The sequence below is a fragment of the Danio rerio genome, chromosome 25, assembly GCF_049306965.1.
Source record: "Danio rerio strain Tuebingen ecotype United States chromosome 25, GRCz12tu, whole genome shotgun sequence".
In the NCBI taxonomy this organism is placed as follows: Eukaryota; Metazoa; Chordata; class Actinopteri; order Cypriniformes; family Danionidae; genus Danio; species Danio rerio.
In genome coordinates, this window is record NC_133200.1 from 38,438,190 (window position 1) to 38,463,238 (window position 25,049).

General features: G+C 38.7%; 1 protein-coding gene across 3 annotated transcripts in view; it reads left to right on the plus strand.

Annotated features, from left to right (window-relative positions):
- cpne8 (copine VIII) overlaps positions 1-21,175 on the plus strand; it is a 100,267-nt gene extending 79,092 nt beyond the window's left edge. For all 3 annotated transcript variants that reach the window (XM_002666955.6, XM_073943417.1, XM_073943416.1), the window contains 5 exons: positions 6,158-6,285; positions 8,107-8,209; positions 10,284-10,341; positions 12,624-12,697; positions 19,520-21,175. In XM_002666955.6, the coding sequence (XP_002667001.1) occupies positions 6,158-6,285; positions 8,107-8,209; positions 10,284-10,341; positions 12,624-12,697; positions 19,520-19,732 (576 nt within the window). In that variant the 3' untranslated portion in view covers positions 19,733-21,175. The remainder of the gene's footprint in view (positions 1-6,157; positions 6,286-8,106; positions 8,210-10,283; positions 10,342-12,623; positions 12,698-19,519) is intronic.
- Positions 21,176-25,049: the final 3,874 nt, after the last annotated feature.

Here is a 25,049-nt window from a genome sequence, read left to right on the forward strand (position 1 = left end):
TGGAAATGTTGCTTGGACCTCATAAATATAGGCTATATGGCATATTTATACACTTTCAGACAAATCTTGAAATATATGTTAAATGTTCATATGACAGGGTTCATACAGGCACAGCCTAATGAAAATCAAGAAATTTTAAGCACTTTTTCCAGCAGCTATTTTTTTGTTTTTAAGACTGACATGCTATGTATTGAAGATGTATGTATTGAAGATGTATTGAAATGTATTCTCAGCAACCCATAAAATATTGCATAGGAATTGATACAAATAAAAACAATTATTATTATTATTATTATTATTAATCATATATTAATAATATAATAAACCTGCACTAAATGCTTATGAAATATTTTTGTACTCAAGTAAAAATACTATTACACTGCTAAAATAACACACATTTTAGTAAATACAACTAATATTAGGTAAAAGTACAAAGTACTCTTAATAAGTACTAGTTGGTTACTTTTGAAAAAAACAAAATCAGATTTTCATTATGAAATCACTTTTAAGTGTAAACCTGATTGAATGGTTTAATTGCTTAAATCCCAAAGCTATATGTAAAGGAATTTGCACAAACAAAGAAAGTATAGTCAATTTTTCCTTTCATGACAATTAATATTTTTCAATAGCACTGGTAAAACTACCAAATAATCTTTAAGGCCATAGAGACACTTTTTGCCCATTTTTAAAACAATATTTTCAACCTTTGAAAGGTTTATTTAGTATATGATGAAAAGATTTAAATTTAGCCTTTTATTTACATATTTTACACTATTTTTCTTTACAATATGGCAAATTTGTTTCTTAAATAGCTGTACATCACATGTAGATTTTATTTTACACTTGATCTTAAACTTAAATACAAACTTTACAAAAAACAGAAGTACACTTTCAGTAAAAAATAAAACAAATGACTTTATTTTACTTGAGGTATTTGAAATATGACAACAATACATTTATCAAAGCAGTGCTTTAAGAGCCTTATTGTTATTTTTAAATAAACAATTAGCAACAAGGGATTGCTTTGACCTGTAATGCTTTAAGACAGATCAGAATACGGCTAAATGTATAAATCACACAAATACCTCATCCAGAAACATTTCCAGCATAATTATTTTGTCGTAAAGAAATAAAAAAAGTTCCACCTTTGCTAAAAGTAAGTTTCACTTTACAATACAGCCAAATAAGACCATTAGCATTGTCATCGATCATGCATCAATCTAATTCTAAATACTTGATAACTTTGAATACTTTTGACTAAATTTAGTCAAGTAACAAAGACAAATAATGTCTACTTTAATAGTGAACAGATCGCGATTGTGTTCAATCTGAGCACACAGGCGATCATGACAGGACTTGCAGTTCATTTAAAAAAAGCTTATTTAAGAGCTCGCATATCTGTTTTAGTGATTTGCGTACATGAATGCGCTCTCTCGTGTTAAAATAAAGCACTCGCCACATTTCCAGAAATGAGTAATTGCGCAATACCTCTATTCCCGCGCCGCCATTCAGACAGTATAGAGGAGTGACAGGTCAGAGGCGAGTCGACTCGCTGTTGGAGAGCGAAACGTGTATGTAGATCATCAAATAGGCAGGAAATATGTCCGCGGTTTAATCACTCTGCAAGACATCTCGATAGTGAAAACATCCGAGAAGCATTATTCCAACAAAACATTTGTTTTTAAGTTGTTTTTTCTGTCTCTGCGACTCAGAAAGCCTTTGTCCCGCCCTTACGTTTCACGCAAAAACACACACACAAAAAAAGGTCGACTGTGATTGGCCAGTTTTCATGTCAGTCAAATCACGCTTCAGAATCACTTCGGAAACTGATTTTCAGCAGCTTATGACAAATTGCACTAAAATAAACATTCTAAGCACAGCGCTGTGATCGTACGCTTCACAAAAATGCCAAAGCTGATCACATCGATAATATAGTTCAAAGGATTAAAAATGTTAATTGTTTATTTAATTATTTGGCGATTCCTCCGCGTACCACTAGGAGGAAGCCCGCGTACCACTAGTGGTACGCGTACCACAGTTTGAGAACCACTGACATAGATGTTACTCCAGGATCATCGCATCATACTCGGCAAAATCATGACGTGCATTGCACCTATCCCAGTCGCTGCAAAACCCCAACCATAGATGAAACATATCTGCCTGGACCACCAGATATCATCAATCTCCAGCTCCTTTAGATTCACTCTTGTACCTGTTCTCCAGCAGGTCCCTTAGGGCTCACACTCAAAAGCCGAGCGCTGCTTTTATTCCTGCACTGACACATTTTATATTGGATGGGACATACTGAATGTGCTTCTCTTTAATTCTGAAGACAGCTAGCTCCGAGCATTTAGCTATTGTACCTTGGGACAAGCAGTTTATGATTAGGCTATCAGTGTTAGCCGTGAAGAGATCGCACATTGTGTATGAGTACGTCTATTACAAGTTGTTTTGTTTGGTCAAGTTGTAGGAGCACATTAGCATATAGATGACCTGACAAACACCAAGTGAAGGCCAAAAATTTAGATTTGGCCACCAAACATGCTTCTGGAGGGCTGACTAACTCATGAATATGGATGAGGCGCTTCATAAAGGAGATTGATAGACATTAGCAAATGAAGATTACCCACAGCTGTCTTGATTTCTAAAGAGGACGGAATTTATTTGCTTTATTTCGCCTTTTTCGCCGCTCTTCCACACCCACGAAACCGTCACAGAGAATCTATCACATAATCCCATATACAGTGAGACACAGATCCTCCTTATTGGAGCAAACAGATGCAGTGCCCGCGGCTGCAGCTGCCCACACACTGCTAAAGCGCACACGCGCGCTCCGCTTTCCTCAGGGCTGAGCGCGGGAGACTCCATATGCACTCAGCAGAGCATTAAAGCTTTACTTGAGTGAATAGCGCTCTTTAAACGTGCCTCTTATACTGCAGGAAGCTTCTGGATGTGAGATCACATGGATAGATCAAACTTTTCATGCCTGCTGCTTCTCGTTTTTCTCATTTACAGTAGTGTGAAAAAGTATTTGCCCCCTTGCTGATCTCGCTTTTTTAACATGTTTGTCACTTTAATCTTCAGATATTCAAATTTTAAACACTATGGAGTTTTTAAATGAAGGGTTTTTTTTTATTATTAAGGGATCCAAAACTACATAGCCCTGTGTGAAAAAATATTTACCCCCTAAACATAATCAGCAATCAAGCTTTTCTGATAACTTGCATTGAGTCTGTTACAGTGCAGTGGAGGAATTTTAGGATGTTTTATGAGCATGAACCGCCTTTTTAAGGTCATGGCACAGCATCTTAACAGGATTCAGGTCAGGACTTTGACTAGGCCACTCCAATGTTTTCATTTTGTGTTTCTTCAGCCGTTCACTTGCTAGTGTGCAAAACTGGTGTAATGTTTAAATGAGCGTTTTTATTATTAAGGGAAAAATCTAAATACAAAACTACGTAGCCTTGCGTGAAAACGGTCCCTCTGAAGAATATTTTCTGGCCATCTGCTAGTGACCTCAAGGTGAAGCGAAGTTGGGTTCTGCGGCTGGAAAATGATCCAAAGCACGCCAGCAAGTCCACTTTTGAATGGCTGAGAAAAGCAAAATGAAAACCCTGTAGTGGCCTAATCAAAGTCCTGACCCGAATCCAATTAGGATGTTGTGACATGACCTTAAAAATATGCTTGATGCTCGAAAACCCTCCAATGTGGCTGAATTACAATGTTTCTGTAATGAGTGGGCCAAAACTCCTACAAGACGCTGTAGCAGACTCAATGCAAGTTATTGAAAATGATCAGTAATTTCTGATTAGGTTTAGGAGGCTGATTAGGTTTTGATGCATGTGCTTGTGTTATCTTTGACAACTATTTAAATTTGTTTAATGATCTGAAACATTAGTGTGTGACAAACATGCAAATTAAAATGAAAAAGGAAATGAAACAAACACTTTTTTAAGCTTTATAATTTATTTCTAGCTGTTAACATATCAAGTAATACAATATATTACTTGGATAGCTAATGGAAATCATTAAAATTTGTATTTTATCACGAAAAATAGGTAACACATCAGTTTAAGTACCAAATAAGTACCAATCATTATTGACTAGTGACCCAATGCCTAAACCCAAGGACTACCTTAATAACTATTGATAAGTAGAACATTAGTAGGTTTAGGCCTACAGTTAATGAATTGTTATAAAGTGTGATCAAAATAAGCTTTGCTTATCAAATCAAATCACTTTTATTGTCTCATAAACAGCAGCACGTGTGCTATGATAAGGGAAAAGCTTAGGTGCTCACTCCAGACAGTGCAAAATACAGACAACATACTACCAAAAAACAAGAATAAATACAAAAAAAAACAAGATAATATACAATTAGCAGTGTTGACAGTAAAACGTAGAACACAATGAATAGGTGTACACATAGTCTGACTGTTGGTGGTAAATTATTGTAGGCAATTTATTGTACAAGTACTTATTACAGAAATAATATAGTTTAAAAGATATCTTAAGTGAAAACTGAATGTTATGCCATTTAGCTGGAATTTGGAGTCGCTTTCGACCCACTTGAAGCATAATTTTTATTTAATATTGATTTCATAGTAACTTCTTTTGTCTTTAAATATGCTTACATCATTCTCCCAAATATTCCGATGAGCTTTTATGGTAAAAGAAACATACTTCAATGTAAATTCGGTCCCACTTTATATTAAGTGCCCTTAACTAATATGTACTTACACAGGAATTAATATAGTAATAATTATAATAATTTGTTACAATGTACTTATTGTGTAAATACATGTATTTACTTGTACTTATGCTTGATTAAATACATTTAATCACATCTGTAGTTAACTTTTGTAATTACGTTTGTAAATACACTGTTGACCATCCCTTACACCTTAACCCACCCTTAAACCTACCCACACCACCAAACCTGTCCATAACCCAACCTATATCCCAACTCAAAAGCACCACAAGCGTTCTCAAATACATTATAAACACAGTTAGTACATTGTATTTATTTGTTTTATGTTAGTACATAGTAGTTAAGGCCACTTAATATAAAGTGGGACCGTAAATTGGAACTTATGTGTCATGTGTGAAAATATTGCACATTTTTAGTATATATATTTTTAAGTATATAACACACTTATTTATATATTTACTCATTATTTGTATTTATATAGTATTTTACATTAGCTTTAGTTTATTAGTTAATAAATTAAAATAACAATTTCTTATATATAATTAAATATATAATTTAAATATAATTAAGCATATAAATAATTAAGCATATAAAAACCAATACATTCGGATGCTGCGTTCACACCAAACGCTGAAAAAGCGCCAAGCGCGAGTGATTTACATGTTAAGTCAATGCAAAGCCGCAAATAGACATCCTGCGATGCGAATGAGGTGGCGTGAATGACGGATTCACTCAAATGAAGTGGCCCGAGTTGAGCGTTTTGCACGATTGACGCCTTTAATGCATGTTTCACAAGAATGGCTCGAGTTGGTAAATCCTGTTGTTGGTGTCCCAGGGGGAAATCCTCCTGCAGATACCGGACAACAGTTGATCAAACTGGGCTCAGCTCAGTCGGAAGCACCATCATCCAGGAGGAGTTTGTGAACTCACAGAGCTGGTGCACTTTTGAAAGGATCTAGTGGACTCAGACACAGCTCCAAACGAATCGACACTGGTTTTCAGCCTTCATAAAGCACATAAACACAGTAATTTTCTCAATAAAATCCATTAGCCATTTAGGAATGAAGCTAGAGTCACCGGGTAGAAAGAAGCCCTGTCAATGATGCAAACCCGTGTTTATTGTGAAGTAAAGTTGACACTCGTATGAAGCGAGTTCACGCGTCTGTTTACCGCACATATATCCACGCGTGCTGTGTCTGGTGTGAACACAGCATAATAGTTTAAATGAGTTGAAAATGAAATGTCTCTGTAATTACTCTTAAATTGCCTTTTTTTCACTAATATTATATTATCTGTAAGTACTTTTTAATATACTTTTGACACTTGAAAAAACTAATTCAAACGGCACACATTCTGCTGTATCCACTCAATTATGTTTGTGTTGTTTGTTGTGATGCTAGCATTATTATCTTGTGTATTTATGTTTGTTTATATGTGTACTTCCAGAATGGAAACCCAGATAACCCATACTGTAGCGGGATTGAGGGCGTTCTAGAGGCGTATTACCAGAGTCTGAAGTCTGTCCGACTTTACGGACCAACATACTTCTCGCCTGTCATTAATCATGTAGCAAGGTGAGCACAGTTATTATAAACATACCACTACACTATTTATTACACATTAGCATTGCAGCACATTACTTTCTATTTGAAAATCTCCAAAATGGACAAAACAGGTATAAAACAGCATGGAAAAGAATCAACAACATAAGGCTAACACAGATCTACATAAACAGTATAATGATAAATCAAACAAGGAACAGGTGAACACAATCTGAAACACTGTCGGTTGGGTTTAGAGAAGGGGTGGGTGGGTTAATCGGTGCTTTTGAAAACACTGTCGGTTGGGTTTAGGGAAGGGGTGGGTGGGTTAATCGGTGCTTTTGAAAACACTGTGGGTTGGGTTTAGGGAAGGGGTGGGTGGGTCAATCTGTGTTTTGATAACACTATCGGTTGGATTTAGAGAAGGGGTGGGTTAATCGGTGCTTTTGAAAACACTGTGGGTTGGGTTTAGAGAAGGGGTGGGTGGGTTAATCGGTGCTTTTGAAAACACTGTTGGTTGGGTTTAGAGAAGGGGTGGGTTGGTCAATCTGTGTTTTGAAAACACTATCGGTTGGGTTAAGGGAAGGGGTGGGTGGGTCAATCTTTGTTTTGAAAACACTATCGGTTGGGTTTAGAAAAAGGGTGGGTGGGTTAATCGGTGCTTTTGAAAACACTATCGGTTGGGTTTAGAAAAGGGGTGGGTGGGTCAATCTGTGTTTTGAAAACACTGTCGGTTGGGTTTAGGGAAGGGGTGGGTGGGTCAATCTGTGTTTTGAAAACACTATCGGTTGGGTTTAGAAAAGGGGTGGGTGGGTCAATCTGTGTTTTGAAAACACTATCGGTTGGGTTTAGAGAAGGAGTGGGTGGGTCAATCTGTGTTTTAAAAAAAACTCTATCGGTTGGGTTTAGAGAAGGAGTGGGTGGGTCAATCTGTGTTTTGAAAACACTATCGGTTGGGTTTAGAAAAGGGGTGGGTGGGTCAATCTGTGTTTTGAAAACACTATCGGTTGGGTTTAGGGAAAGGGTGTGTGGGTCAATCAGTGCTTTTGAAAACACTATCGGTTGGGTATTGGAAGAGGTTGGGCAAGTCAATCTGTCAGTCAGTCAGTCGATAGCGGTCTCTAGTGGATTTACGTGAGAACAGCAGGTGCGAATGGCACTCGTGGGAGAATTTTGATATCTGAAAAAGCTTACACAGCGGCCTCTGGCGTAATCAGGGGGTAAAAAACAGCCTAAAAAAAAAAAAATTTACCTTCTAGGACGTATTTCATGCTGTCCATAAAATAATACTGGTCTAGCTATCTAAAATGAGCCTGGGTTGGTAAATTGTATGATATTTCTTTCAAGTCATGAAAAAAAGGACAGTTTTCAATTAAATAACATGTACCATTGAACAAATCTTTACCATGAAAAAAAATTATTCATTGGATTTACTAAATATTTTTAAGGTAAGTGGTTGCAAACAACTAAAATAGGCTGAATGTAAAAATACAAATTAAATCAACGTAATATGCTTGTTTAAATTTAACACAAATATATTTTTGCAACCACTTGACTCAACCAATGACTCAATATTTCAGTGTAGGCTGAGCATTCAAAACAGATCAGACCTATAATACTGCTATGTCATTACACTCAGCTACCTCATTATTACAACTGATTTTAAGCAATACCCCCCCCCCCCCCCCCCACCCCACCCCAAAAACAAAATGTGGGTTCGCACTTGCCACAGATAGAATACCAATCAGGTACTTTTGATGTACTTTGGGACGCTGGGATAGATTGGATTTGAATTGGGATTCAGCCCGTGTGTCTTCTACGAGGACATGATGTGATCAGATTTGGTCTTTGCAGATATGCCTCTTTAGTGAAGGATGGTTCAGAATACTTCATCCTCCTCATCATCTCGGATGGGGTCATTTCCGACATGGCTCAGACAAAAGAATCCATCGTGAACGTAAGTACAAAAACCACAGCACTCTGCAATCTTGTTTAGCACTACGAAAAAGTATTGCTGTGTAAAAAGTAATCACATTCAAAATAAAAGTTTGTTCCGACATAATGTGTATCGTTATTATGTGCAGCTAAAGTCAAATTTATTCGCCCTCTGATTTATTTATTTATTTTATTTTATTATTATTTTTTTTTAATATTTCCCAAATGGTGTTGAACAGATTCAGGAATTTCTCACAGTATGTCTGATTATATTTTTTCTTCTAGAGAAAGTCTTATTTGTTTTATTTCGGCTAGAATAAAAGCAGTTTTAACTGTTTTAAACCCATTTTAAGGTCAATATTATTAGCCCCCTCAAGCAATATTAGCCTAAGTACCCTAACTTTACCCTAATTACCCTAGTAAAGCCTTTAAATGCCACTTTGATCTGAACACTAGTGTCTTTATATATAATTATATATATTATGTAAGTGTGATACAAAAAACAAATAACTCATTTCTAATAACTGATTTCTTTTCTCTTTGCCATGATGACAGTAAATAATATTAGACTAGATATCCTTCAAGACACTAGTGTCTGTGCGTATACGTATGCCCGGAGTCTGGTTCTCTCAAGGTTTTTTTTCTTCACTCTCCTATCGGTGAAGTTTTTTTCCCTCTCCGCTGTCGCCACTGGCTCGCATGGTTCAGGATTGGTAGAGCTACGCATCGATGAATTTGCTCTTCAGTGTTTGGACTCTCAGTAATGATTTTAAATCACACTGAACTGAGCTAAACTGAACTGAACTTAAACACTAAAAACTGAACTACACTGATCCAGTTACTATGACCATTTATGTGAAGCTGCTTTCACACAATCTACATTGTAAAAGCGCTATACAAATAAAGCTGAATTGAATTGATTATAAGCATAGAAATACTACACACAATGCTGCACACCAATAGGAACTATATAAACAAGCTTATTGACGACAAAAATAAAGTGCAGCAATCTATTTTTATAATCATTATTCATTTGTTTAATTTATTTTAATCTATTAAAATAAAACTATTCTTGGTTTAATTTTGGAGACACTTGGAGATCGTCCTCCTCGTTCAGTCGTGGCCTCTTTTTAATGTGTGTGAGTGTCATGAAGGTGTCAAAGTAACAATGTACTGTAAAATCAATCTGCCTAGTTACCCTAATTACCCTAGTGAAGCCTTTAAATGTCACTTTAAGCTGTATAGAAGTGTCTTGAAGAATATCTAGTCTAATATTATTTACTGTCATCATGGCAAAGATAAAATAAATTAATCAGTTATTAGAGATGAGTTATTAAAACTATTATGATTAGATATGTGCTAAAAAAATCTGCTCTCTGTTAAACAGAAATTTGGGATAAAAAGAAACGGGGCTAATAATTCTGACTTCAACTCATTTTTTAATAGACTTTAGGTTCAAATTTTTAAAAAAAATTCTCCGTTGAACAGAAATTGGGGGAAAAAATAAATCATGGGGGCGAGTAATTCAACTGTATATGAAGGGTTCAGATGCAAAAACCTCTAAGTGCCATCTGGAATTTTCCTCTAAAATGAGCATTTTTCTCTCCTCTTATATTTGTATTCAGTTATTTCATGTTAAAGGCACTGAAAGTAACATATTCTTTGCCATAACATTTAAATTACTGAACCTGCACATAAGAGCTTGAAAAAAAGGAGATATTTTAGGAGAAAATTTCAGACGCCGCTTACATTGACAAAATATTTAAATTTATCTAAATTCTGCAAAGTAAAACCCAAAAAGCCCATGCGAAAACTCAATCAGGTACATCACTATGGGATTCTGTGTAGTAATTAAGGGTTGAGTATAAAAATGCAGGACACTCGGATCATCATTTTTTAAAGTGCTATAAAAACGAACTAGTCTGTACGCCATTAGAGAACAATCCCGCTTATTATAGATCTGAACTCGACATGACATGCCGTTATCCTGCTATTGCGAGTCTATTCTGTGCGTGTTTCATTATTAAAGTGTTAAATGATGTGAGGGCTGTAGTCTTGGGGGTTTTGTTTTAATGAACTCTTCCCTTCTGTTCAAGGCCTCCAGTCTTCCCATGTCAATTATAATCGTTGGAGTCGGGCCGGCTGAGTTTGACGGTAAGATGAGAGAGCTGTATGTGATCAGATCAAAAGAGGAACCTGTTTCATTCATGTTCCAGAGAGACCAATCAGATCGTTATTAGTGGCGTGTTCGGTGTTATTATCTGAATTTCCCAATCAGTTCATTCCTCAAAGGGGAGCTGTTATGCAAAAATCACTTTTATAAGGGGTAAACATGTGTTAATTCTGTATTTTTATTATTACACTTGATCAAAACAGTCTGCAGAAGCACTTTGATTGACATTCTCCCTTTGTACATGTCATCAAAGGGGGAAAGCCCTGCCCACTAATGACAATCTCTCCCTCATTAGCATAAACAGCCCTGAGTGAGAAGCAGCCGTCCGCCATTAGCTGAAGATAATGTCAGCCACTAAGGCAGGGGTGTCCAAACTCAGTCCTGGAGGGCCGGTGTCCTGCATAGGATTTTGAATCTGCCACTATGCTGACACACAGGCATTAGTAGCTCCGCCCTCTTTTAAAAAAGAGCACAATCTCATTTGAATTTAAAGTGACAGTCACCAAAACACCACAATTACTGTACGCTCACACCTAAAGCGGCGAGAGCGTCACAGTAGCCGGAAGTCATTCGCCGGTGGCGAGGAGCAGCGCGGAGCATCTTCACCAGTGTGGGCATCGAGGAGAGTTGAAATCAAGTTAACTTTATGGTAATGAGCTGTGACGCGGTTCGGCGGCAACCAATCAGAATGCAGAAGTCCACCGCTTGAGCGGATTCCAGAGAACACAGTCACTGTGAACTTTGGTTCTGACCACAGTTGTTCCCAAGGGTTTGATTATTGCGGTCGCCGGATTTCCAATTATTTGCAATGTTTTCTTACAGGAACATACAATAAAAAGTTACTAGCGAGTTACTGATATGCATAATGTTATATATATTTTTATCTTTAATAAAAGCGGGAATCTCATCCAACAGTCTTGCTGCTTCAGGATATTTCAGACATATGGACACATGTAAAGTTTCACAAACTAATTTCGAGAGGAGCACGTGATAGTATTGACTACAGCTAATTCCTATCACTAATCACTAAGTGAGGTTTATTCATAAACTAATTTCGAGAGGATCACGTGCTTATGATTCATCACGGCCGGTCCCGTATTTTGCTAATCACTATCTTCCAATCATATGAGCCCTAAGCTACTATAAAGAACCTCAGTTTTCAGTCCACTTTATCTTCGTTTACAAGAAACTCCCCTTCCTCCCCCTTTATCATTGATCGGGCGGCATGGCGGCCCAGTGGTTAGCACTGCGAGCCCCACAGCAAGAACACTGCCGGCCCTGGTCCCTTAGGGCGGTGGGTGTTTCTGTGAGGAGTTTGTATGTTCTTGAAGTTATCGAGAACTACCTGATCTCGTATCCCTCCTAATGCTTATTGACCAGGCAGGAGCCTTGGGTTCATCTATCTCAGGCTTCTCTCCCGGAACAGCATGCCAAACCGGCTAAAATACTCAAGCATTATCTAAGTGTGAACTCTTGAATGGAGAATTAAGTGGAGCAAAGTCACACCCCATAAGAAGCGCGCAACATATTCACGCTAGAAAGCATGTTTTATAGGGGAATGTAACTGATATGATTTGCTGCAATGGCCCCTTTAAATACGAGATCAATGTAGCGAATTTTAACGCTCTCGCACCGGAGCTGAAGGGAGACAGCGTTGTCGCCAGGGAAGCCAGAGCAACCTTTGACGCTCTCACCGCCTTCAGTGTGAATGCACGGTTAGGATCAAAGCCTAAAAGGGTCAGTTTCAGAGTTATAATCATTATCTGTGTGATATTTTGAGCTGAAACTTCACACACACACACACACACACACTCTAGAGACTTATTTTACATCTTGTAAAAAGGGCCATAATAGATCCCCTTTAGCTACCAATTTCATCTGGGAATGAAAAGGAGAACTAGTTACTCATCTCAGCCTGCTATATTATACTTATTTGTTCCGTAATAATGCAGTTTCATGATTTATATGGACTTTTTACAAAAGTAAACCTCGCTGGCCTCGCAATTTGTTTAAAGGTTGATGCGATATTTTTTTTTTCCGCCTTTAACGAAGATAAAAGCTGATTAAAATGCAGCTCTCAGTGTCCTCGTTATCTCACAGCGCTCATGATTTGCTCTTTGAACTCATCTCAGAGCGGCTGCATTAAAGGGTGTTATTTGAACTCGTATGAGACGCAACGATAGCACACTTTACTATTACAATCTGAGCGGAGCCAAAGTGCCTCATGATCGTTTCTTCTGTGTCATTTTCGTCCATTTGGCAGAGATGATTGAACTAGACGGGGATGAGGTCAGGATATCATCCAGGGGTCGCTTCGCTGAAAGAGACATCGTGCAGGTGAGCTTTCCAACCCTGCGTCTCATGCATCTGCAGACAGAAATAAAGCAGAATGTCATATGATTTCGATGACTACTGACTCAACGTGTATAGCTAAAGCTTATAAGAATCAAGTTTATTATCATGTTTGTTCTTTTTATATCTTCTCTTTTCAATTTAATTTTAAATAGGCCAACATATTGCACCTTTAAGGCTACTGCTAGATCCCTCTGCAATGCTCATGAGAAACTGATCACTGAGGATGTTGCCAGTTACATTGACGTTTATACATTTTGCAGACGCTTTAATCTAAAATGACTTGCATTGCATTGCATTGATGGACCACATTTTATTGGTTCTTGCTTTCCCTAGGAGTCAAACCCACTACTTTGCTGTTTCAAGCACCATTCTCTACTATCTAACCTACAGGAAGGCCTAGATTTAGACCGGCTGACTAAAAAACTGGCAAAGGCTCATAACAGATTGAATTATTGCTTCCTCTTGTGTCATCCATAATCCAGAGATCATGGCAGAACCCGTATCAAGTTCTTGCTTACGAAGATGTTATCACTGGATTGAATGGGCTTTATCAGTGGTTATCAGCTGATAGATATGGGCCAGTAGGGGCCTTTTGCGTCTACTGGTAGGCTTAGAAGGCTGTAATCATCCATCAACATGGTTAATCAGCTATATTTATACAGAAGACTCCAGATATGTTTTTACGTTACTTTGATGGTTGGGTTTAGGGTCGGGGTGGGGGTAGACGTTAATAAAAAACAATTAATGGGAAATTTTATAAATAATATAAATAATTCTTGTTAACTTTAAGCCACAGCCGTATGTGATCTATAGCTGATTAACCATGTAGTTGGTTGATTACAACCTTCTGAGCCTATCAGTAAGCGCAGAAGGCCTCTACTGGCCCATATCTGTCAGCTGATAACCACTGATAACAACCATTCAATCCAGTGATAGCATTCGAATTGGCTGAAGATTAGAAGATTTTGAATCTGACAAATGTGTACAATATGATGCCCCAGACGGAGGATGCATTAGTATGTTTGGATACTGTGGCATTGCCCTCAAAGCCCTGTAGGGTCACTTTAATTCTGGTGGGCAGAACTCATGTAGTGCCATATTAAGCTTGTAGGGGATCTCTGCACCCCGTGATGATGCTGCAAGCTGGAAGCAGAGAACTAGCTCCACCAAGCAAATGGCGCCTGTAAACACACATTCAGTGGGTAGTAATTTAATTCATCAGGAATAATGAAGACACCTTGACTTTTTGGTTACACAATAATGATCATCCAGAGGTTACGAGATGCCAGAAAGAAATCTGTGGCATTCCAGTTCCATTCCTTTGAATCTACATATCTTTAGACTTTACATAAGGCCATTTCTTGGGCCCGTTTCCACTGAGTGATATGGTAAAGTAGAGTACAGTACAGTTCGTTGCGCTTTTATGGCCCTTTCCACTATCGAAAAGTACTAAAAAGCAAACCGTACCGTACCACTTTTTGCGTACCCTTTCCAAAGGGCTTTTTCCAGAGAGCTCACGTGATTATTGAAGTGCTTCTGACATCCAGTGTTTTCAGAAACGGACAAACTCTCTCGGCTTCCTCTGCCATCGTTCTTCCTTTTATCGTCTAGAGCTCCTTCCGTGGGATCCGCGGCAGGTGCGCACCGCAGGTGTATTCACTTACGCGGTGTCCTCACTCCGTTCCCACGGCTTTCAACCACACCCCCTCGCCACAATTATGAACTCGTATTGACTGAATTCCTCTCAAACAGAGCTTACTTGTGCTGCTGAAGATTAAAGATGCAGATGAGAGGTTTGCTCTGACTGTGCGCTGTATGTTGCGTGTTGTTTTTGAAGCCAAATAAGGACTAAATGTCTGCTGTGTGTAGTTTTTCTGTAATTGGTAACAGATTCGAGACTCTAAGGGACTGTATGTGTTTCACACTGTCATTGATCTACAGTTATAATCAAATCATGTTGATAGTAAGGTTAGTAATGAACATTTATACAGTATTTATGTGTATGAGCATGTTTTGTGAGAGGTGCTTCTCATATGATATGTGAACGACTAGTAGTTTTACTTCCTCGAGCGAAAATTACATCGACTGAAACTTTCTGTCTTACACCACGGCGACCATTAGTATCCTTTTGGCAGTGGAAACGCAAGCCTGATAAAGGTGACCCGTACCGAACCCTACTGTATCATACCATTCTGTGGAAATGGGCCATTAATGACTCTCTATGCCATTGGTCACCAAATTCGGTTCTGGAGGGCTGGTCTCCCTGCAGGGTTTAGCTCCAACTTGCTTCAACACACCTGCGTGGATGTTTCAAGTATACTTAGTAAGACCTTGATAAGCTTGCTAAGGTGTGTTTGATCAGGGTTGGAGCTGAAACCTCTTGGACACCGGCCCTCCAGGAACAAGTTTGTTGACCCCTGCTCTATGCAATAAGCTTCTATTTAATAACCATGTGGGTCTCATACTTCGGGTGTACTCACACTAGGCACAGTTCCCTTGAACCAAGGACAGGCACTATCGTCCTCTCTTTGGCCCGCATTGACATTGAATTTTTACATTCTGTGAGCAGTCATGCTTGCATCATCAACGAGACTGTTTAAAAGAAAACAGGAAAAGAGTCACTCTCACTCAGAACAGTAGATTGCTTTAGGTACATTGTTGTGAATTTTTAAGTCGCTTGGGGCGCAGTTGGGACTCCCATTCATTGAAGAATACGTTATAAATCCATGTGGAACAATGCCTTAAAAGTGACGTCATTTCATTTCGCATTCACACTATATGTGTTCCAAGCCCAACCAAACCACACTCTGGCCTACCTCTTTCAACTGGGACAGGGCTGGATTAATGTCCAGAGCTCTCAAACGAGTTAAATGATCGAGGATATGGGGGTCAAGTCTATAGCCTAGTGTAATTACACCCTTAAAGTTGTTGCTGTCTTGCCTCAAGAGGCTTCCAATCCTAGATGGTTGAACTATAAAGCTCTAAGGCACAGGTGTCAAACTCAGTTCCAAAAGGGCCGCAGCTCTGCACAGTTTAGTTCCAACCCTAATTAAACACACCTGATTAAACTAATTGAGTCCTTCAGACTTGTTTGAAACCTACAGGTAAGTGTGTTGGAGCAGGGTTGGAACTAAACTGTGCAGGGCTTCGGCCCTCCAGGAATTGAGTTTGACACCCCTGCTCTAAGGGACTACCCAACGTTAATATGCAGTTCTTCCCTTACTATGTGACGAGACTAAACTTTGACCTATTGCAGTGGTAAGCAAGTTCTGTCCTGGATAGCCTCAATCCTGCAAAGCTTTGATTCAGCCTTTAAAAAAACTCACCTGACTGTAAGTTTTGAGTAGCACTCAGACCCGGATTGGCTTGATCAGGTGTGTATGTTTAGATTCTCTCCAGGACTGAACTTGCCCACCGTTGATCTAGGATCCTCATTTTGAGGCAAGTTGCTGTCTTTTTCATAGTAAAAGGTCACTTATTGGCTGGGATGCCTTTGGGAAGGTCAATGTGGCGCTGAGTGGGTGTTAGAATGAAGGCTGTGTTTCTACTGAAGCAAACCTCATAGACCTGAAATATTGCCATGTGCTGGCAGTGAACAGACAACAGCTTGGCTCAGTAGCCGACTTCCCTGTGAGCCATTCATCCAGTTCATCACCCAACTGTGTGGACAGACTCTGGCTTCGCCCCACACTTGAGATGTGCCACCATTGTAGTTCTAAAGCCTTGGGAATGTTGCACCACCCATGTGCAGTTGGATAACTGGGACTATTCTCTTTACGTTTAGACCGGACGCCAAAGTGCAGAGTTGGCCAAGGCGACATCTGCACACTTCTCTACTTACTCTGCATCTATGCTATACCATGTGCTTGTATTATTGATACTTTTGGCTCACAAAGCCTGTCTCGTCTTAGTAGCCAGAGATATGTTCATGGAGTGATGGTGCTTTACGTATTTTCCATTGCATCAACTCAATGACACCTTGAAAGAGAACATCATCAAGAGTTTCTTGAAAAGGTCTGAGATTCTACGTCTGGTTGACATACATGAGTATGCCTGTGTGACTTCACATTTTAAATCTAGGGTTTCTCTGACATGTGCTATGTTTCCAGTCACCTATTTTAAAGCTCATTTTGGAATATTGCATTAAAAAAAATGGACAAACCAGCGTTTCCAGCACATTGTAAATCATCTTTAATGTCGTTTTGCTCATTTCTGAAATACCTCAGCCAAAGTCTGTCATCACCGTGGTTCAGTATTATTATTATTTTATTGTTTGTTTGTATACTTTATTGTCCCTCAAGGGGAAACTTTCTGTAGACTCACACAGCACTTCAGCAGGTTCTGACACAATAACAATTTAAAAAATAAGTCAACATGCCAAAGAATTACATACACTATCGTTCAGTGTTCAATAGTCTGATTGACACTGGAATAAAAGAGTTCTTAAGCCTCTTCCGTTTCCAGCGGAAAGTTCTGTATCCACTTCCAGAAGGTAAAAGATCGTAAAATTTGATGAGCACATGCGATAGGTTACTTAAAATTCGTTTCGCTTCATTCAGATTGCATTGCTTGTAGAGTGTTTGTATACTAGTTGTCACGAAATGGGGAATGATCACAAAATGCTTAATAAATCCAAGTGCAGCAATTTATTATAACAAAGACTAAGGTTTCCAAAAGACAAAGGTTTCCAAACTTGAACAGAACTAAAGCAGGATGCAAATCTAGTCCAAACAAGAGAACAGGCAAAAATCCAAAAACGAGTAAATACAAAAACAGGGTAGGAGTGCTAAAGAGTGCTAACGAAAGCAAACACAAAACAGGAATCCAAGAATTATCAAAATACAAAAACTAGATGACCAGACAAACATACCAAACGTGAGGAGCTAACAAAATCCTAAGGCAACTGAAAAAAGAGGACAAGAGTGTCACGATGGGCTTTCAAAATACAAGAGATATCCAAATGCAGCAATAGAAGTTTTAATAATAAATAAGGGGCGAGGCCAGGTTCAAAAATCGAACAGAGACAAAAGTACAACCCAATAAACAAAAGTGTATCAAACAAAGTTAGAACAGGAATTCAAAAATATGATCATAATATAAAACAAAGTGAACAAACAAACAAACCAAAACGACGAGTCAGTGAGCAGACTAGGTACAGATAAGAGCCGGACAAAACAAACCAGAATCGGGTGAACAGGGTGCACGAGCAAACAGCAAAAATCCAAAGGCAAACTAAACACAACATAACAAGGCTAATAAAGACAACAATAATAATTAGACAATGACAGACAGCTGGAAACAATTAGTGATCACGTGAACTGCAAAGCAGGAACAAACCAAAACATAACTAGTGTCCAGAAAACCACAAGATGGCACTACAGCAGACATGACACAAGAGGGTTTATAAAGACAGGACTAAATTAACAAACACAAAACAGCTGTAACAACACAATCAGTAATACAAAGGATTATGGGAAATGAAGTGTAACTACCAAACAAACTAGTGCCCTCAAGTGTCCTAACTAGGGCACTGCAACAGGTGTGACACTAGTAAAAGTTTCAAATCCTATTAGTTTTAGAGCAGTTCTGATAATATTAAAAAAATTTTGATTTCAGATTTACAGAAAGATTGTCATACCATGTAGAGAGACCATACCTGATAACACTTTCAAACACAGCTTGATAAAATAAGTACATGATTTTCTTATCAACACCATAAAACCATAACCTTCGTAGAAAATACAGTCTTTGGTGAAGCTTTTCACAGATCCAGTTTACATGAGTGTCCCGTGTTAGAGACCTGTCTATGTGAATTCCCAAATACTTGTTTGACTGCGCCCGAGTGATTCCTTGATTATGTACAAACACAGGTAAATGCTCGACAACACACTTGGGATCAACGATTATTTCCTTTGTTTTTCTTGTATTTACTTTTAAAAGTTTTCATCACAGCACTCAACAAATGAATCAATTTGAGAAAAATAGACAGAAACATGATCTTGTTTGTTCAGCAAAATTAAAATTACCGTATCATCTGAATATTTAAAAATAAGATTCTATGAGTGCCTGCTCGAGCACTCATTAGTATATAGAGTAAATAAAAGTGATCAGCTCACACAACCCTGAGGGACACCACAACTACTATATTATTTGGCTATATATATTTGATATATATTTGATTGGCTGAGTTCGATTTGTTAAAAAAGATTATCACGTCTTGAGCATCTTTCTACGCTCTCAAGGAGTTTCTCACGCCTCCAAAAGCCACAGCATTGCGTTCATTACCTCAGTCTTCATCTTCTGAGGTGCAACTTATTTATTAGAGAAGAAAATACACCACAGTGGCTTCTTCAAACACACTAAACTACATTCTTCTGTTCAATATTTGCTGCCAGTTCATCAAGAAGTGACCGTTTTGCACTCATTTGATGGAAAGGCAAGGCAAGGAAACGCTGCTTTATTCCCAAATATTTAATGCAGTATTCCAGTTTTCTTCATAAATCAATCGCATCTTTGGATGGGAACACAGGAATAGAAGGTTCACTTCAACTACACTTAATTGTACAATGCAATCTGCAAGTACACTCTTTAAAACTGATTCCTGGAGGGCCGCAGCTCTGCACAGTTTTGCTCCAACTCCAATCAAACACAGCTGATGCAACTAATCAAGGTGTTCAAGACTACTAGAGACTATTAAGCAGGTGTGAGTCGGAGCTAGACTATGCAGAGCTGCGGCTCTCCAAGAATTGAGTTTGAGACCATTGCCTTGAAGGATCGTTTCAATCTCTGTCTATTTCTCCTCAGTTTGTTCCCTTCCGTGACTACATCGATCGCAGAGGAAATCACATCCTCAGCATGGCCCGTCTGGCCAAAGACGTTCTTGCGGAAATCCCAGATCAGTTCCTCCAGTACGTGCGAAGCAGAGGCATCAAACCTCAGCATTCAGCCCACTCCACCATTTCCAAACCTCCGGCGAGCCTCGTCCACCCGATCCACCATCTGCAGACGCAGATCTGAGCTGTTACACAAAACCGTACATGCTTTCTTTGGTTCACCGTCACTCTCAGGATCACACATGGCCTGTCTGAGTGAGACGCCGCCCTTCTGCACGCTGTCTTTCGGTATGTAGGGTGACGTTCGGGATACTTTACGCCCCGGCCCGGCGTGTTGAGGTTTCAGAAAGGGGTTTAGACTGTTTTAAAGTATCAAGTGGCCTATTCAGTCTGTCAAATATCAGATGTGACTCCACAGTCTCTTACATATACTGTACTTTCCGGAAAAAAGGTTGCACCTGACTATGAAATCGTAACAAAATTGCACAAAAGTCACATTTTATAGTCTTACTGAGAAATAATGTAAGATAAATATATATATATATATATATATTATTTAAAAATATTCTAAATGCATTTTAGTTCTACCTGCTTTGACATCCGTTGCATTATTTAAGTCAAAGCACGTTTTAAAGATAATAACAATACAATAAAAGACTTATATTCCGGAAAATACAGTGATCTTCTCGTGTCTGACGAACTTCAGCAGACGTTTACAATTGTAACGTTTAGGTTTTTTTTTACAAATGGATGTTTTTTTTGTACCTCATGAAACTCTGAGCTGCTTAACAATAGAATTTACTCGTTTTACTACATGACATTTGTATATAGAGCAAGAGAAAAACAGAAAAAGCATGAATACACCCTCGGAACTGAAGTGAGAGACATTTTCAGGCCTTGGTTTTCCTGATATTGTACAGTATTCAGTTGTTTTACTGTTTGGTTATGCCGTATTTTTGGTCAGTTGACTGCCTCAAAATCTTTAAAGAGTTTGTGCTCAGCTTTAGCGGCACTAGCACAGATATTTAACAGGAAAAGCCTTACTCTACGTTAAAGGAATTGATCACGCAAAATGGAAATTCTGTCTTCATTATAGCTTTCCAAAGCTGTTTGATTTGGGTTAATCGCATATTATTGCATATTTTTGACTAGTTAATTAAATGTTGAATTAGAATAATGGCATTCAGCAAATCAACAGAGGATGCATTTACACTGCAGATCTTGATGTTCAACTCTGAGCTTTTTTGATGATCTGCTAGCATCAACTTTTAACAGTGACTCGTGTCCGATTGTCTGCATTCACATTTTGCATTGGCGAAATGACCAGGAAAAAAACAGGCGCTGACTGACAGCTGATAATAAAAGAGCACTCTTTTCCCTATTCCTGTATTTAATCTGTTCGCAGGGTTTCATTTTTTAACAATTCTTTCGGTCTGTTTTACTATAGCTTATGACAGAAAATATCTCAATTTGGCCAAATCCTTTTAATCTAGGCCTTTTAAACTGGTTCTTAATCTACCAAGCAGACAGACAGTCTCATAAGATGTTAATATGAGGTTAGATTTAGGTCACTATAGCATCTAAGTACATTATTTTGACCCCCATTAACGACGTAAAGTGATGTTGATATTTGGTTGATTTTAGGTTGTGTTGGAAAGTGACCAAAATCCAATGTCGAGCCATCATCTTAAACCAACGTCATATCGACGACAAATACTGACATTTATTCATCAGGTATGGCAACCAAAATCCAACGTTTGATAGACGTCATAGTGGTAACATCCACCCAACGTCAAGCTGTAACATCATTAGACGTTGATATTTGGTTGTTTTTAGGTCGCGTTGAAAAGTGACCAAAATGCAGAGTCTGTCCAATGTTGGACATTGACCTTGGTCTGGCGTTTTGTTCTGACATCAACCCGATTTTCATTTCCATGAATGCAACATCTCACAGCGTTGGGGTACAACGTCAATCTGACGTCATGTTGACGTCCTGTGCCTGCTTTCTAATGTCCATAGTGTGATTTATGCAGGTGATGTATCCAACAGTTTTATATAGTTTATATTGTTTATGTGGCAGACGTTGCACTCTTTCTCCTTTTCTCTCTCGTTAACACGTTTAAATATGTGTGCTACATGACAGCATAAAAGCTTTTTTAGTCCTTGTGTATGAGATTTAGGGCTCTATTTTAATGATCTAGGCGCAAAGTCTAAAGCAAAGGTCGCAAAAGCTTGAAGGACATGTCTGAATCCCCTTTTGCTATTTTAAGGATGGATAAATACGCTCTGCACCCGGCGCATGGTCTAACAGGGTTGTGTTTATTCTCTCAATGAGTTCTAGATGTGTTTTGAGCATTAGGTGCATTAACCCAACTAGAGTCTCGTCTCTCATTCTCTTTAAGAGTCAGTTGTGTCGCGCCATAGCGCATTTGCTATTTACATGTCGGACTTTATAAGTGTAAAAACAGAACCCTTCACAAGCGAGAAAACAGCATCTGCAGCGCGAGGATAAAGAACGAGCCTCCTCCATTCAGCCTCTTTACTTTCTCTTTACTTTACTCTTTACTCCTTTACTTGGAGTAAAGAGTAAAAGAGGAAAGGGTGGAAACTTACTTCACTGAAGACATCCATTAGCCCACATATTTAATTTAGTTTGTTAAGAGCAAAGATTTGCTTCAGAACTATCTCTAAATTCAGCTCTAATCTCCAGCAAAGGAATAAATGAACGATAAAAATGAAGTGTGGTCAAAACGGAGTTATATCCAAACACACGTCTCTGGATGCCGATGTCTCTGAATCACCACAGGTGGACGAATCTAAACCAGTTTTTATTAACATAAATATAAATATGCATATAATTAATAATACAGTTGAATAATTTAGTTGGTCAATGGCGTGGGATATTTCAGTTCCTCAAAATAGCTAACTTTATAGACCAGCACACACATGAGTCCACAAAGTGGCGCAAATGGATTTGCTGTTTAAACAACGTGACACAAAATGGGAAAATTTGAGTTGTGCTGGTCAGAAAATAGCAACAAATCACGCCAAACACGTCTTGTGCCTTATAGGGTATATGCAGAGTGTTTCTTCCCATACTGATAAACTTTGGTTAATGTGACTTTTTTTCCGGTTCCTTTTAAAGCATCGATGTTGCACTGCAATTAAAATACAATCAGTTAAACAGACTTTGGCATTCATTTAGTTGCTCAAACGTACAATGAGATGAATAGCCGTTTGCTCGCACGTGTCCGTCAGAATCGGCAGGTTAGCGCAAAAGCTCCATTAAATATTCACCTTATTCTCAGCTGGCGAGTGGGCGCTGCCATTTGAATCTTTTTGTCTCGCGACTTCCGGTCACATTCACTTCCATTCATTTTTTGACGTTAACAACTGCTCGTTACGCTGCTTGATGTTGCAATTTAATGTTTTCTTATTATAATATGCTACTTGGTCTGTGTAGTCATGCAAACATTTGTTTGTTGAGCAAGTAGTTTGGCCATTTTCTGCCGTTTATTATTCCTAGTCATTTCTCCCATAGGCGACTGAATCGGAAGTTCTAAGACAATCGCGAAAACAGGCGCACTTCCGCATTTTAGAATAAGGTCAATACTGGGGGTAAAATAAATGCTCATATTATAAAGACACAACAGGGGGAAATGTAGTTTAATGCAGGGCTTCTTGTACAATCTGAGCCCACTTTATATTAGATATCACTCAGCCAGTGGAGATTGCTTATTTTTAAAGAAAACACACCTTAAACATGCCGACTTTGCAATGTCATACAGTACACCGGAAGTGCTTAAACCCAGGTTACTGGCAAATTAAAAGTCCTTCAGCATACTTCGGCATACACCCTGTATGATAGGGCCCTTAAGGTTTGGGACTCATGCTGAAGTCTCTTCTGAAATGAAAGCATCAGAGTTGACGCCATTCCCTACAGTTTTTAATGATGCGCGACTTGCATTGAAACTTTAATCTACCGGCTTACACTGCAGACACAAACACACTGATCTGATTCATATCGGTTCACATCCACATATGAACAAGGCCTGAATCTCATCTGAGTAAATCGGGATCCATGTGGGGGGTTTTTCCTGCGTACATGGGCCATATCCCATCTGTGCCACATGCGAGAAAAAGAAAATCCAAAGTGAGTCACTTGAACCATGCAGTGTAAATGCAGTAGCATCTGATGAATGGCTGCTTTTTGAAACTTTACAGCTCTAGTGTCCGTTTACGTTGTGCCAAATGCGTCTTTTTCAATGGAAAGGGAACATCAAATGCAGCAAACGGCAGAATTTTCAGCTTTTTGGGTGATCGATTGCTGTAAAGACAGAACTGTAGCTACTCTCAATATCTACATCCAAGCACAGAAATGCAAGCACAGCCTCATACTGAAGTAGCAGAGATGCTTTCTAGCATGCACCACACACTAATGGCCTGTTGTGTTAGCGTTTGTAGCATTAGTCTTAACTGCATGCCGTTTTGAAGTACACGCTATTTCTTCATTGGGTCATTTTACAATGACGGTGCCGAACGGATATTAAAATCCAATCAAAGTGCAGCGTATGTTTAAGCAGATTTGAATAATTGAGCTTAAACTTGTATAAATAATGCAAAACATTTCCTGATTATTAGAAATGATTAGATAAATGATTGATTATATCTGTTGAAAACTGAGTAATAATAAAATTCACGCTTGTGTCTTGATGATAAATGCATTTCACTGTTTATATTTAATATTAATCTGAAGCTAAAAGACTTTACATTTACATGATATGTCTAATGTAGAACCGACGAGCGAGAAATTGCATCCCGATTGTAAAACGACCCAATTAAACAGCATTAAAAGAGAGTCTCGCATGGATCATCCAGACCGAAAATGCGCATAAAAGCATTGAGAGACACCTGGTCAGACTTTTAGCAAGCTAGAGACACGACTAAAAGTGGCTTTAGAGGTCGCGGAGAGCTCAGATGTGCTTCATATTTCAGCAGGAAGCCACACAAGCAAGCCTTTACCCCAGTAAAAAAACAACAACTTAAGCACGGGCACAGAGCGCTGACTTCATTTATTTAACATGACAGTGTGTCAGCTTCAAACTCACACCCACACACACTGCCTCTGTGCTGTATTATCTATATAAATCATGCAGAAAACATGCATCAAACTTTAACCACGTATGAAATGGGAAGGTTTCTTCCGCAAGTGTTATCTTCTCCCATATGGCCAGGCATTGTGACTGTAGTCTTCCTCATTTATGGTGGAATTCAGCTGAAAGTGCCTCTATTATGCCGTCCCTATTTCTCCTGCAGTACGTTTACATCCATCCGAGGTATAAAAACCCCCCACTAATGTTCCCTTTGAGTCTGAAATGAGGGATTTAGTTTCTCTAAAGCCTTCTTTAGATAAGTGGAGGAGGTAGGATGAGAAATGTAGGATTTAAATGGGCAGTTCACGCAGAAAATGAACATTTGCTCACTAGTTACTCTTTCTCAGG